This window comes from Nycticebus coucang, chromosome 16 (assembly GCF_027406575.1).
Source record: "Nycticebus coucang isolate mNycCou1 chromosome 16, mNycCou1.pri, whole genome shotgun sequence".
Lineage (NCBI taxonomy): Eukaryota > Metazoa > Chordata > Mammalia > Primates > Lorisidae > Nycticebus > Nycticebus coucang.
In genome coordinates, this window is record NC_069795.1 from 31447861 (window position 1) to 31464485 (window position 16625).

Below are 16625 nucleotides of genomic sequence, written 5' to 3' on the forward strand. Positions count from 1 at the left end.
CTTGATTACTGCAGCTTATACTTAAGTCTTTAAAACTCTATTGCTATTATGGATTTGTGCATTTTTCCTTTCTCTCTGTACATTTTTCTTTGATGTATTTGCTGCTGTAAAGTGAATATGTTTTAAGATTGTTACATTGTCTTAATAAATTTACCCTTTATCATTATGAAATGCTTCTTATTGCCTAGCTAGATTCTTTGTCCTGAAATTTACTTTGTCCATTGTTAGCATAGCCACATCATTTTATAAATACTTACATGGTTTGTAATTTTTCCATTTGTTTTTTACTTTAACCACTGTTTTTCTGTATTTAATGTACATTTCTATTATTTAAGTAGCATATTTTTTGATCCCATGTTTTTATCAAATCTGACAATCTTTGCCTTTTAACTACAGGATTATCATTGTGTAATCATTGCTGTCATTGATGTTCTTGAGCTTAAAATTAATATCTTCATATTTGTTTTCTGCCTGACTTTGTTCTTATTCTCCTAATTCCCTGCTTTCTTTTGGATGAACTGAAGTTTTATTATTATATTTTATGTCAATTAATGAATTACTATGTATCCTTTTTATTAACTAAATGCTGCTGGGTTCTTTTTATTGCAACATTTACTGTAGGATTTGCCTATAATATCAGGATCTTAGAGCAGTACAATTCTAGTTTCTTTCCCCTCATCCTTTATCACTATTGTTATATGTTTTACTTCTATCTCTGTCATAAACATGAATATACAAATTATAGCACAAGATTATTTTTGGCTTTAAAAATCAATTATCTTTCAAATAAGTTAAAACTAAGAAAAATATTTTATGTTACTCATATTTATCTGATATTTTGCTCCATCAATTCAGTCCACTTAGGCTCCCTGAGTACTTCAATCTCTTTAACTCAGGAATGCTGTTCAGTAACGTCTGAGTTACACTTCACTGCATTACATTTGAAAATTGTCTCGAGGTAGAAAGCTGTGAAAATCGGAAGGCTATCCCTATTTATCCTTTCTATGAAGTATTTCAATCCTACCCTTATTTAAGATATTTTTCCTAGTCTTCCACTTGTTTGTGATGGGAGTGCATGTCCCATATCTATTATTTCTTCAAGGGCATAGGTGAAAGTATCCAGGGAACTATTCAGTTCATGTATCATAGTTTTATATTTTATATTTTCCATGTGGTTTCTTTTACAAATTTTTCATTTCTCTCCAATATTTTCTATATGGTCATTCACTACGACTACATTAACTTTCAGTCAAATAACATATTGTAATAGTTACTTGAAAGTTCTTTTCTCCTTCTTTTACCTCCCTATGTCATCTCAAGGTCTATTTCTATTGATTGATTTTCTCTGGTCATACTTTCTGGTTTGTTTTTCTTGTTTTTATATGCCTGGTAACTTTTACTGTATTCTACACATTGCAGATAACATCTAAAGAGTGTTCATGGTGCAGTGCCTGTGGCACAGTGGGTAGGGCGCCGGCCCCATATACTGAGGGTGACAGGTTCAAACCCGGCCCCAGCCAAACAGCAACAACAACAACAAAATAGCCAGGCATTGTGGCAGGCACCCGTACTCCCAGCTACTCAGGAGGCTGAGACAAGAGAATCACCTAAGCCCAGGAGTTGGAGGTTGCTGTGAGCTGTGATCCCATAGCACTTTACTGAGGGCAATAAAGTGAGACTCTGTTTCTAAAAAAATAAAAATAAAAATAAAGAGTGTTTATGTTCTAGCAGGCAATTACGTTACTGAGTGATGACCTTTAACTTGTATTGTCTTGGTTGTTATATTTTGATACTATGGACTTTTTATGTTTTGTTCTTATTCTTAGAGCAAAATCTTACTACAATTTTTACTTTTGTGGCATGGCTCTCTCCTTGAAGTTCAGTGAAAAGTTTAATATATTTATCAAGTTGTTCCCCAACTTGATGAAATTCAAACTTAACCACAATCTTTGCAGTAAACATGAACTGACCTCTGGCTAGCCTTTCAGCCATCTAGCTTTTGCTTTTCAACAGATCTTTTAATCTTCTTTTTAAATTTATAATTCTGGGTTCACCCTAGAAGGTAAGGGGAGACAATGTACTGAATTGGACACATTCCTCTTCACTTGCTATCTTTTCACAAGGTCTCCCCCCCGGTTATTAGTCACATTGGCAGCTTTGAACTCCATCATACGACACATTATAAAAATAAAATTGAAATTTTTAGCTTTTGTATTAACTCCCTGGCACTACATGGGTTGCGGCGACCTCAAATTTATAAAGCTCATAACTGTTGATTTCTTCTGGTAGAACCCCCTTCATTCAAGAAACAAATATTTCCTGTTTGCATATGTTTGGTAGTGACTTTATTTAAAAACAAACAAACAAAAAAATATATATATACTTCTGAGAGTTTACATATTTTGAAAATATTTGTCCAGTTTCTGATTATTTATACCAATTAAACCATTCCCATTATTTTATACCAGTTTCTGGATAATTGTTTCTATCACAAAGTATTTATTCATTTATTTATGGACAGTTTACCATTCAGTCATAATGTTAAAATTTGTTAGATTCTCCAAGTTTTCTTTCTTTTAATATATTAAAAGCATGACAAGAAAAACTAAAAGTATTAACTTTTCTGTAAATTGCCTTCTCTTTCTTAATTAGTCATTCAGACAGAATTAATTCCTTAACCTGAGGGAAACCTACAATCCAGCCCTTCTGAGATTTTCTAAAATAAATTGGAATAAGAAAGAAATACAGGTAAACCTAAAAGGATTCAACTAACTAAATATATATATCAATACAAAGACACACACCCCTACACATACCTGTGCAACTAGTCAGTTGAATATATATATAATTTATAAATATATATATATAATTTCATTTATTGTATTTAGAAATAAGCCATTAATATTTTACTTAAAATTACATATGCAATGTAATTCAAATGTATAATTTTTATGAGTACCCCAGATAGGTAAGGAAACTATGTTTTTTACTATCTCTCTAGCATTTATATAAAACTCATTGACTGAATATTTTTACTGTGTCTGGAAGACAATAAAATACTAAATAACTATGTTTTCTTTCATTTTGTTCTACCATCTTTGATAAACAAATAATAAATACTTTTTTTCCCAGATGTAATAGAGAATTGTTCTATTTCTTTCTTTTCACAGTGATTATTTGCTTCACAATATTTAGGTGATTTATGGAACTTGTAGGAAAATAAAAAATTGCATACATAGAATATAACCAAGTTCAGGCCATATAATCATGGTTATGCACTGAACAATAGTATAGTAAATTTAATAGAAAGCTTTACTGAACTCTCCCATTATTTTTAAAGCACTGAATCAAGTAACCTTTACTATTATATTAAAGTATTATACAAACATTTCTGCAAATTTTCTATGAAATAAAAATAATCTAATAAATCATATTCCCATCTCTTATGAAAATATGCTCAAGATGTAAAAAAATAGAGTCATAGCAATTAAAATGAGCTCCCACACATATAAACAATAAGCACGATTCAACCCAGGAAAGGCTATTTATTCCAGAAGATTTATTTCTTTTTAATAACTACTGTTGTACTGAGAAGCTTTCTAATTGTTTCTTTAATTACTGCTGAATATCTACCTTAACATCTTGTCTGATAACCTTATCTGCACAACTGTTATTCCTTACTTGAGAAGTGATTTAGCGATAGTTAATCTTGTTTTCTGTTTCAATTTATTCTCTCCCTATTTTCTATTCAGTACTGGATACGGCACTGAAGTGAATCGAGCTCTACCACATTTTCCTTTTGCTTAATTAAATCACGTATTGGCATTTGATGTAATTTATGGTTAATAATGTGATTTGTTCTATGTCTCATGTTCATGTTGTTTCATCTATTGCCTCTCAGATTCATCATTGTTTTAGAAAGTTCCATTAATATTTAAATATTAATTTAAATATTTTAAAAATATACATCCTATATAGGCATAAAATTGGTGGTGGTCTTTTCTCTGCAGTTTCATATGATAAGATTACTTTTACATAAAAGTCTCTGTAATTCTAAATATGTCATTGCACTTACAGACACAAAGATGTTCATTTATATAGGGATCAAACAGAATGTCCTATAACAAATTTACATTGACTTAAAATTTGCTTTATAATATAGCTATAGTTTCTCTAATCCTTTGGCTTTTTTATGCTTAGAGTACATAGTTGGTAGTGATAAGTGGAACAGCTGTAAACTTTCACAGTAATAGGTACAAAAGAATCTTATGTGTCTAATTAATTTTTAGTCCAACAAATTAGTTTTGTTCTTCATTGCTCTCCAATGGGAGGAAGACGCTATATTTCATTATATTTTTTGTCTGCAAGAACAATGGAGCGTTACAGGTCACACACATCCCTTGTCTATGCTTTAATTAGACCAGCTGACAACATTGTTTCCAAAATACCAGCAGCATAAAATTTAGCAATACACCTTGGGTAACATAAATACTACACCCTACAAAATAAGGTATTTTTATGGACTCTTTACAAAAATGAAGGACTGTTTTTTCCCTTTTTGTTCTATAAGATTTCTTTTCTTTCTAGTAATGCCTGCTGGTTAAGAAATTACCAGAGAGGTGTCTGTCTCATAATGAAAATACGAGCAAGTTTACAGACAGTTTTGACCATGTTTACATATAAAATAATTAAGGGAAGACATATTGGGGATAATGGACCTGTTTTACTACCTTAGTGACACTAGTTTTTAAATATTGAATATAATGTAAAAGATCTTTCTGGAATGGAATATAAATATGTATAAGGAAATGCTAATAGTCACAACAAACAAACTTGTGTTATTGGATTAAACATTTTTAAGTTTTACATAGCTCTCATTAATTCTGTAGACTTTAGAGTGAGACTCTGTCTTTATTAAAATTGAAAAACTGGGTGGCGCCTGTGGCTCAAGGAGTAGGGCACCGGTCCCATATATCGGAGTTGGCAGGTTCAAACCCAACCCCTGCCAAAAATCACAAAAATAAAATAAAATAAAACTGAAAAACTAAAAAAAAATAAAATAAAAACACATTTTTAAGTTTCTTTCTTATTTATAGACAAGTGTAATATAAGGCAGCAGAATGAGGAACGGAGTTCCTATCCCGTATAGTTATTCAGGGATGTTGGAATCTTCTCAACAACAGCTCTACCATTTCTTAAGGGCTCACTATCTTTGAATAGATTCCCTGATTCTGTCCAACATCTGAGAGATATTAAATATTGTAGCAATAGTGTGCATGGTCAAGCCTAGAGGGTAGTGTGTATCATGTGTACCTAACTGCTAGTGGCTAATACTCACTCACTTTGCTGCACTTAACTGCAAAAGAGGCTGGGAACTGTAGGCTAATTTTCTGCCCTTGAAGATAGGAGAAACTGTGGTAAACAACCTACCTATAGGTTGTGGGTGCCTCAATCTAAATCATTTACCACTGATGTCTGACTGGGAGGCTTTTAAAAGTAACCCATAGGCTTACACGGTTCATAATTTTTAGTCAAAAACTATGTGTTCATATTAGGCTCTTTCTAAACGTCTCTCTAATCCTTCTAGCATACACATAGATGAAGTAGAGAGTACTGTTGCCAACTAACTGAAACACGAGCTCAGAAACTTATGAGCCCTGCATAAGCTTACTGCTTACTTAGCTAGTGAGTAGCAGAGTTGATTTCCAAATCTAAGACATCAAAGGCCATGCTGTTTCTAATACAGTGTAGTACTATAATATGATGAATCCAGCTACTTACCGCTATTTGATTTTTGACAAGCCAATTAAAAACATTCAGTGGGGAAAAGATTCCCTATTTAACAAATGGTGCTGGGTGAACTGGCTGGCAACCTGCAGAAGACTGAAATTGGACCCACACCTTTCACCATTAACTAAGATAGACTCTCATTGGATTAAAGATTTAAACTTAAGACATGAAACTATAAAAATACTAGAGGAGAATGCAGGGAAAACCCTTGAAGAAATTGGTCTGGGTGAGTATTTCATGAGGAGAACCCCCCGGGCAATTGAAGCAGCTTCAAAAATACACTACTGGGACTTGATCAAACTAAAAAGCTTCTGCACAGCTAAGAACACAGTAAGCAGAGCAAGCAGACAGCCCTCAGAATGGGAGAAGATATTTGCAGGGTATGTCTCTGACAAAGGTTTAATAACCAGAATCCACAGAGAACTCAAACGCATCAGCAAGAAGAAAACAAGGGATCCCATCGCAGGCTGGGCAAGGGATTTGAAGAGAAACTTCTCTGAAGAAGACAGGCGCACGGCCTTCAGACATATCAAAAAATGCTCATCATCTTTAATCATCTGAGAAATGCAAATCAAAACTACTTTGAGATATCATCTAACTCCAATGAGACTAGCCTATATATCACAAAATCTCAAGACCAGAGATGTTGGCGTGGATGTGGAGAAAAGGGAACACTTCTGCACTGCTGGTGGGAATGCAAATTAATACATTCCTTTTGGAAAGATATATGGAGAACACTCAGAGATCTAAAAATAGATCTGCCATTCAATCCTGTAATTCCTCTGCTGGGCATATACCCAGAAGACCAAAAATCACAACATAACAAAGATATTTGTACCAGAATGTTTATTGCAGCCCAATTCATAATAGCTAAGTCATGGAAAAAGCCCAAGTGCCCATCGATCCACGAATGGATTAATAAATTGTGGTATAAGTATACCATGGAATACTATGCAGCCTTAAAGAAAGATGGAGACTTTACCTCTTTCATGTTTACATGGATGGAGCTGGAACATATTCTTCTTAGTAAAGTATCCCAAGAATGGAAGAAAAAATACCCAATGTACACAGCCCTACTATGAAACTAATTTGGGACTCTCACATGAAAGCTATAACCCAGCTACAACTTAACAATAGGGGGAAGTGAGAAAGGGGGGGTGGGTAGAGGGAGGGGAATCGGTGGGATCACACCTGTGGTGCATATTACAGGGGTATTTGCGAAACTTGGTAAATGTAGAATGTAAATGTTTTGGCACAGTAACTGAGATAACGCCGGAAAGGCTATGCTAACCACTGTGATAAAAAATGTGTCAAATGGTTTATGAAGTCAGTGTATGATGCCCCATAATCATATCATTGTATACAGTTATGATTTAATAAAAAAAAAGAAAGAAAAATCTCATTCCTCTGATGTGATATGCAGATTTGCCTCTTAAAAATCCTTGATTAGTCACTAACTAGGCATGATACTGACATTAGAAATCATTTAATTCCCAGTGTCTAAATTTCTTAATCTTCTAAATAAGCATGGAAATATTTATACTTCGGTCAGGTAACAATTCTATAAAATATGACTTTTTAAAATATGACTCAGATTTTTTTTAACTGTTTCAGGTTCATTGAGGGTACAAAGAATTAAGTTACACTATTTGCATTTGTTAGGCAAAGTCCCTCCTTATAATTTTATCCCGGCTCCCAAAAAGTATGCTATGTACCATAACCCCCATCTCCCTCTCTCTCCTCCACTTTCCACATTCCTTCATTCCCCTCCCTCAACGTGCATTCTTTGAATTTTTCTCTTATGTGGGTATGTATTAGATCATCTACTGACTTCATATTAGAATTCAGTACATTGGATTCTTGCTTTTCCATTCTTGTGATACTTCACTAAGAAGAATGTGTTCCAACTCCATCCAGGTTAATACAAAAGATGTAATGTCCCTATCTTTTTTAATGGCTCAGTAGTATTCCATGGTATACATATACCACAGCTTGTTAATCCACTCCTGGGTTGGGGGGCATTTAGTTTGTTTCCACATTTTGGTGATTGTAAATTAAACTGCTAGCTGGGCATTGTGGTGGGTGCCTGTAGTCCCAGCTACTCGGGAGGCTGAAGCAGGAGAATTGCCTAAGCCCAGAAGTTGGAGGTTGCTGTGAGCCGTGTGACGCCACAGCACTCTACTGAGGGCAGTAAAGTGAAACTCTGTCTCTACAAAAAAAATAATAATATAATAATAATAAAAAAATTAAACTGCAATAAACAGTCTAGTGCAAATGTCCTTATGACAAAAGGATTTTTTTTCTTCTGGGTAATGGGATTGCAGCATCAAATGGGAGGTCTAATTTGTGTCTTTGAGGATTTTCTATACTTCCTTCCAAAAAGGTTGTATTAATTTGCAGTTCCACAAACAGTGTAAAAGTTAACAAATGGGACTTAATTAAGCTGAAAAGCTTCTACACAGCTAAGGACACAACAATTAAAGCAAATGATAACCTTCAGAATAAGAAAAGATATTTGTAGGGTTTGAATCTAACAATGAGTTGATAACTAGAATCTACAGAGAGCTCAAATTAATAAAAAAAAGAGAAATCAATCCCATCTACCATTGGGCGAGAGATATAAGCAGAACTATCTCTAGTGAAGACAGACAAATGGCTAACAAAAATTTGAGAAACTGCTCATCCTTCCTGGTCATCAGAGATATGCAAATCAAAACCACCCTGAGCTATCACCTAATGTCAGTGAGAATACCCCACATCACAAAGTCTCAAAGCAACTGATGCTGGTGTGGATGTGAAGTGAAGGGAAACCTTTTATACTATGGATTGAGATTTAAAAAAAATTATCTTTAAGTTCTAAATTTTCAAAACATGAACACTTCTAAAACAATCTTAGTCCAAATAAATGTATATCTCAATTATCAAGAACTTAAAATTAATTTTAAAGTTGCCTTTTACATTCAACTTTGAAGTGTATTTTTAAATTAATTTCAAATACTTCAAGGGAATACGTGAGTTTTATCTTTTAATGATATTTTAATTATGCATGCTGATCTCTATGAAATGCTGTTTATGTAATTTTCATTGCTTTATATAGTAGTTTTCAGAAATTGAACGATATTTGATCAAAATTAAGTTATTAAAAGAATATAAAGGACCATATGAAGTTACATGTTCTTGTGAATCATAACTATGGTCTTAAAATTGGCCTAATTTTCAGAGACCAGACATGCACCACATGTAAGTATCAGTACAGTGGGCCTTGTTCCTTATATTGACCACCTTCTCATGTTGACCAATCTGTTAGGCTCCCTTCAGTAGTCAACTTACATAGATTCTACTGTATTTGAATATAAATAGTGCTTAGCCAAAAGGAAATTTTAAAATGTTCTGTATTAAAAGATTTAATTTCTTTTTAGCCGGGCGTTGTGGCGGGCGCCTGTAGTCCCAGCTACTCGGGAGGCTGAGGCAAGAGAATCGCTTAAGCCCAGGAGTTGGAGGTTGCTGTGAGCTGTGTGATGCCACGGCACTCTACCGAGGGCCATAAAGTGAGACTATGTCTCTACAAAAAAAAAAAGAAAAAAGATTTAATTTCTTTTTCAAAAATGAGAACTCTATTAGGAAACACTTTAACTTACTCAAGAAAAGTTGCCATTATTTCAACTTCTAGTACTTTGTTTTAATAATAAAACTAACTCAAGAAGTGATTCTGAATCTGTCCACAGCAAACGAAAATACAGGAAAGTGATGTTCTTAATTGATGACTCTTCTCTTCAAAATTATAAAATATGCTTATCAATAATGTGCCAGGTTCAGAACAACAACAACAAAAAAATGTTGTCTTCAGAGAAATTTTCGGTGCCTTTAGTACATTGTGTATGTATTCCTGTGTTTATTTTTGTCTTACTATTTAGTAATACTATTGTTTCTTCCCTAGGGAGGCGTAATGAAGTTGTCATTACTGAAAACAATAACAGCATAACTGAACAAATCACTGATGTTGTGAAGCAACCAGCCTTTATAGCTGGTATTGGTGGTGCCTGCTGGGTAATTTTGATGGGTTTTAGCATCTGGTTGTATTGGCGAAGAAAGAAGAGAAAGGGACTCAGTAACTATGCTGGTAAGAGATTGTTTCCAGCTAAGAGGAATGGAATGGAAAAATGAATGTGTGATTTTGGCTTGTTTTAAAAACCTCTTCCATAAAATGCTATTTTACACAACATGCTTCAAAGCATTGCTCCTGACCATATTGCTTTATAACTAGAAAACATCTTTGTTTGTATCTCCAATGAAATACAAGACTACTGACTGATAAAATGCTTAACATTTTTTCTTAACTAATTCTTTAAAACCACACACATACACTCCTCCCAGACTTACTTTGCATGCCATGAAGTCATTGTTTGAGAAGTGGATTTAAGTAAGAGTATGACTAAAATGTACAGAATGAAAGGAAACATTTGATTAGCTGGGTATAATGGAGCACTCCCAGTTACTCAGGAGCCTGAGCCAGGGGTGTTACTTGAGGCCAGAGGTGGAGGTTGTGGTGAGCTATGCAGAATGAGATTTAATAAGAAAGACAGAGAAAGAGAGAAGGAGAGAGGGAAAGTGAGAAAGAAAGACAGAGAAAGAGGAGAGAAGGAGAGGAGAGAAAGAGAGGGAGAGGAGAAAAGTGAGAAAGGAAGGAAGAAAGGAAGGGAGGGAGGGGGGAGGGAGGGACGAAGGAGAGAAGAAAAAGAGAAAGAAAGAGAGAGAGAGAGAGATTTGAAATACATTCTTGGTATATTACGATGTGAATTACAGTAGAACACATCTCAGATGGGAAATATAAGCAAACAAAAATTTGACCAGAATATATGAGAATGATAAAGCAAAATATTTAATCTAAATGAAAATAAGCAGCATTTTACAAGGACAAAAAAAGGAGAAGGAAGCAAAAGGAGAAGGAAGATAAGCAGAAGATGGAAAAATGGCCCTCCATGTCTGCATGTTTGAATATGTTTGAAAAAATGTTCTCTTCTAAGAATCTCAGGCAAAGTTTCAAGGGGGTTAGAAACTGAAGTCTTCAAAATATCCCTAAGGGAGAGAGAAAGGGGGAGACAACTATAGAGAGAGTAAGAGAGGGAAAAGGGGAGATAGACAGATGGAGTTAACCAGTGAGAGACTGAACTCAGTACTGAAGCTATGTTCAATTCCAATTTTATTATTTTTGGGGGGGATTTAAAATAAATATTTTATTTATAATTTCTGCATCCATGCCTACAAATAAGCTTGTCTACTACTGCCCTTACATGCTTTTGTTGCCAACGTTACAATAACCTCACAAATATGAGTTGAAAAATTGCTCCACTTTGTTATTATTAGTAGTATTATTTTATTATTAAATCGTAGCTGTGTACATTAATGCGATCATGGGGCACTATACACTGGTTTTATAGACCATTTGACACAGTTTCATCACACTGGTTAACATAGCCTTCCTGACATTTTCTTAGTTATTGTGTTAAGACACTTATATTCTACATTTACTAAGTTTCACATGTACCCTTGTAAGATGCACTGCAGGAGTAATCCCACCAATCACCTTCCCTCCGCGCATCCTTCCCACTCCCTCTACTCCCTCTCCCCCTTCCCCATATTCTGGGGTTATAATTGGGTTGTAGCTTTCATGTGAAAGCCATAAATTAGTTTCATAGTAGGGATGAGTACATTGGATACAATTCTTCCATTCTTGAGATACTTTACTAAGAAAAATATGTTCCAGCTCCATCCATGTAAACATGAAAGAGGTAAAGTTTCCATCTTTCTTTAAGGCTGCATAATATTCCTTGGTGTACATATACCACAATTTATTAATCCATTCGTGGATCAATGGGCACTTGGGCTTTTTCCATGACTTAGCAATTATGAATTGGGCTGCAATAAACATTCTGGTACAAATATCTTTGTTATAATGTGATTTTTGGTCTCCAGGGTATATACCTACTAGAGGAATTATGGGATTGAATGGCAGATCTATTTTTAGAACGCTGTGTTCTCCAATCATCTTTCAAAATGGAATGTATTAATTTGCATTCCCACCAGCAGTGTACAGATGTTCCCTTTTCTCCACATCCACGCCAACATCTTTGGTCTTGGGATTTTGTGATATGGGATAATCTTACTGGAGTTAGATGATATCTCAAAGTAGTTTTGATTTGCATTTCTCTAATGATTAAGGATGATGAGCATTTTTTCATATGTTTGTAGGTCAAACACCTGTCTTCTTCAGAGAAGTTTCTCTTCAAGTCCCTTGCCCAGCCTGCGATGGGATCACTTGTTCTTTTCTTGCTTATACGTTTTAGTTCTCTGTGGATTCTTGTTATTAAACTATTGTCGGAGACATAACCTGCAAATATCTTCTCCCATTCTGAGGACTGTTTGCTTGCTTTACTTACTGTGTTCTTGGCTGTGCAGAAGCCTTTTGGTTTGATCAGGTCCCAGTAGTGTATTTTTGAAGCTGCTTCAATTGCCCGGGAGATCCTCCTCATAAAATGCTTGCCTAGACCAATTTCTTCAAGAGTTTTCCCTGCACTCTCTTCTAGTACTTTTATACTTTCAGGTCTTAAGTTTAAATCTTTAATTCAGTGAGAGTCTATCTTAGTTAATGGTGAAAGGTGTAGGTCGAGTTTCAGTCTTCTGCAGGTTGCCAGCCAGTTCACCCAGCACCATTTGTTACACAGGGAATCTTTCCAAACTGAATGTTTTTAATTGGCTTGTCAAAGATGAAATAACGGTAAGTAGCTGGGTTCATCTCTTGGTTCTCTATTCTGTTCCAGACATCTACTTCTCTGTTTTTGTGACAGTACCATGCTATTTTGATCATTATCGATTTATAGTATAGTCTGAGGTCTGGTAGCGTTGATTCCTCCTGCTTTATTTTTATTTCTGAGTAATGTCTTGGCTATTCAAGGTTTTTTCTGATTCCATATAAAATGAAGTATTATTTTTTCAAGATCTTTAAAGTATGATAGTGGAGCTTTAATAGGGATTGTGTTAAAATTGTATGTTGCTTTGGGTAGTGTAGACATTTTAACAATGTTGATTCTTCCCAGCCATGAGCATGGTATGTTGTTCCATTTGTTAACATTTTCAGCTATTTCTTTTCTTAGAGTTTCGTAGTTCTCTTATAGAGATCTTTCATGTCCTTTGTTAAATAAACTCCCAAATATTACATTCTTTGGCACTACTGTGAATGGAATAGAGTCCTTAACTGTTTTTTCAACTTGACTATTGTTGGTATATATAAAGGCTACCAATTTATGAATGTTGATTTTGTAACTTTTGATGCTGCTGTATTCCTTGATCACTTCTAAGAGTTTTGTAGTAGAATCCCTGGTGTTTTCCAGATATACAATCATATCATCTGCGAAGAGAGAAAGTTTAATCTCTTCTGACCCTATATGTATACCCTCGATAGCCTTTTCTTCCCAAATTGCGGTGGCTAAAACTTTCATTACAATGTTAAAGAGCAGTGGAGACAGTGGGCTGCCAAGTCTGGTTCCTGATCTGAGTGGAAATGATTTCAATTTAACTCCATTCAATACGATATTGGCTGTCGTTTTTTTTTAGATGGCTTCTATCAGTTTAGGAAATGTCCCTTCTATACCAATTTTCTTAAGTGTCTGATCATGAAGGGATGCTGGATATTAGCAAAAGCTTTTTCTGCATCAATTGAGAGAATCATATAGTCTTTGTTTTTTAATTTGTTTATATGCTGAATTATACTTATAGATTTACGTATATTGAACCAGCCTTGAGACCCTGGGATAAAACCAAGTTGGTCATGATGTATAATTTGTTTGATGTGTTGCTGCATTCTGTTTGTTATGATCTTGTTGAATATTTTTGCATCTATATTCATTAGTGATATTGGTCTATAATTTTCTTCCCTTGTTATATCTTTTCCTGGTTTGGGGATCAGGGTGATGTTTGCTTCACAGAACGTGTTGGGTAGTCTTCCTTCTTTTTCTACCTTTTGGAACAGGTTGAGTAATATAGGTACTAGTTCCTCTTAAAAGGATTGGTAGAATTCTGAAGTGAAGCCGTCTTGTCCTGGGCTTTTCTTTTCAGCGAGATTTCATATGGTTTATGCTATTTCAGAACTTGATATTGGCCTGTTCAAAATTTCCACTTGATTCTGGCTAAGTCTTGGAAGGTGATGTGCTTCCAAGTATTGGTCAATTTCCTTCGGATTTTCATATTTCTGAGAATAAAGTTTCTTGTAATATTCATTAAGGATTTTTTGAATTTCTGAGGAGTCTGTTGTTATTTTGCCTTTCTCATTTCTGATTGATGAGATTAGAGATTTTACTCTTTTTTTTTCCTGGTCAGGTTAGCTAAAGGTTTAACTATTTTTATTTATTTATTTATTTATTTTTTGAGACAGCTTCAAGCTGTCACTGTGGGTATAGTACTATGGTATCACTGCTCACAGCAACTCCAACTCCTGGGCTCAAGCAATTCTCCTGCCTCCCCCTCCCAAGTATTTGGGACTACAGGTGCCTGCCACAAGGCCTGGCTATTTTTTTTGGGGGGGGGGGGTGTTGCAGCTGTCATTGTCTTTTGGCAGGCCCAGGCCGGTTTCAAACCCACCAGCTCAGGTGTATGTGGCTGGCTCTTAGCCGCGTGAGCCACAGGCGCCAAGCCAAGGTTTATCTATTTTATTGACCTCTTCAAAAAACCAACCTTTTGATTTATTGATCTGTTGTATAATTCTTTTTTTTTTTCAATTTCATTTAATTCTGCTCTAATTTTGGTTATTTCTTTTCTTCTACTTGCTTTGGGGTTGGAATGTTCTTCCTTTTCCAGTTGCTTGAGATGTCCCTTAAGTTGTTAACTTCTTGTCTTTCCATTCTCTTGAGGAAGGCTTACAGTGCTATAAATTTCCCTGTTAGGACTGCCTTTGCGGTATCCCAGAGGTTCTGATAATTCGTGTCTTCATTGTTGTTTTATTCCAAAAATTTGGCAATTTCATTCTTGATCTCAACTCTGACCCAGCTATCATTCAGCTTAAGGTTATTTAACTTCCACGTTTTTGTATGAGAATGCAGGTTCCTGTTGTTACTGAGTTCAACTTTTATTCCATGGTGGTCTGAGAGGATGCAAGGAATAATTTCTATTCCTTTAAATTTACTGAGGTTAGACTTGTGACCTAAGATGTGATCAATTTTGGAGTATGCTCTGTGGGCTGATGAGAAGTATGTGTATTCGCTTTTGTTGGAATGAAATGTTCTGTAGATGTCTGCTAAATCCAAATGTTGGATCATTAGTTTTAAATCTAAGATTTCTTTGCTCACCTTCTATCCAACACTGCCAAAGGAGTGTTGAAATCTCCAACTATTATGGAGCTGGAGGAAATCAAGTTGCTAATGTCTGTTAGAGTTTCTCTTATGAATTGAGGCGCAATCTGGTTGGGTGCATAAATATTTATAAGTGAACTCTCATCATTTTGAGTATTACCCTTAACAAATATGAAGTGACCATTTTTGTAATTCCTTACGTTTGTTGGTTTAAAGCCTATTGTGTCTGCAAATAGAATTGCAGCACTTGCTTTTTTCTGGCTACCATTTGCCTGAAATATGGATGACCATCCGTTCACTCTAGTCTATATTTATCTTTGAAGGTGAGATGTGACTCTCATATGCAGCAAATATCTTGCCTAAGTTTTTGTATCCAGGCAGCTAACCTGTGCCTCTTTAGAGGGCAGTTTAAGCCATTCACATTAATGGAGAATATTGATAAGTCTGGTGAAATTTTGGGTATCGAGTTTTTCAAAAGTCCAGTGGACATTTTTAATCCTTTCATCACTGTGGAAGTTGGAGTTTAATCAAAAGTTTCTGAGTGAGTTTATTTTTGTGGCAGAGGATTGGGCCGGTCATTTTGGAGGATAGGTGTGAGAATATCCCGAAGAGCTGGTTTGGTTATGGCAAATTTCTTCAACATATGAATGTCATTAAAGTATTTAATTTCTCCATCATAAATGAAACTCAGTTTAGCTGGATACAGGATCTGGTGTTGAAAGTTATTTTGTTTTAGGACATTAAAAGTCGATGACCATCCTCTTCTGGTTTGAAAAGTTTCAGCAGAGAGATCTGCAGTCATTCCAGTATTCTTCCCTTTGTAGGTAATGGATTTCTTACGACTGGCTAGTTTCAGAATTTACACTACTGAAGTTAATTATAATATGCCTGGAGGATGTCTTATTTGGATTGAGTCGTGCTGTGGTTCTGAAATAGTCTGCTGTCCAAATATCTGAATCACTTGTCATGTCTGGAAAATTCTCTTTCATAATTTCATGGAGAAGGGTCTCTGTGCCTTGCGAGGCCACTCCATCACTTTCAGGGATTCCAATGAGGCAGATATTAGCCTTCTTTGAATTATCCCAAAGCTCTCTGAGGAAATGATCTGTTTTTGCTCTCCATTTCTCTTCCTCTTTGAGAGTTTGGGGGCATTCAAAAGCTTTGTCTTTAATGTCAGAAATCCTTTCTTCTGCTTGCTCCGCTCTTTTACTGAGGGATTCTTCTGTATTTTTCAGATCTTTGAGGGCTGCAAATTCTTGCTTCAGTGCATCAAAATCTTTAGTGGTTTTGTCTTTAAATTCATTAATTTCTTGAGACAACTTTTGAATTTCTCCTCGAATTTCTAATTCTGACTTTTGAATTGCTCTTTGAATTTCTAATTCCAAATTTTCCTCCATGCTATTAATCTTGTTTGCAATCCAAATTCTGAATTCTATTTCTGACATCTCGGCAAGCTGTTTATGAATGGGATCTTCAGTTACATCTGCCATATCT

The 16625-nt window shown here is 35.1% G+C and overlaps 1 protein-coding gene across 12 annotated transcripts in view; it reads left to right on the plus strand.

Moving 5' to 3' along the window:
* ROBO2 (roundabout guidance receptor 2) overlaps nt 1-16625 on the plus strand; it is a 630786-nt gene that overhangs the window by 552359 nt on the left and 61802 nt on the right. For all 12 annotated transcript variants that reach the window (XM_053565141.1, XM_053565146.1, XM_053565142.1 and 9 more), the window contains one exon: nt 9728-9910. In XM_053565141.1, coding sequence (XP_053421116.1) covers nt 9728-9910 — 183 coding nt within the window. The remainder of the gene's footprint in view (nt 1-9727; nt 9911-16625) is intronic.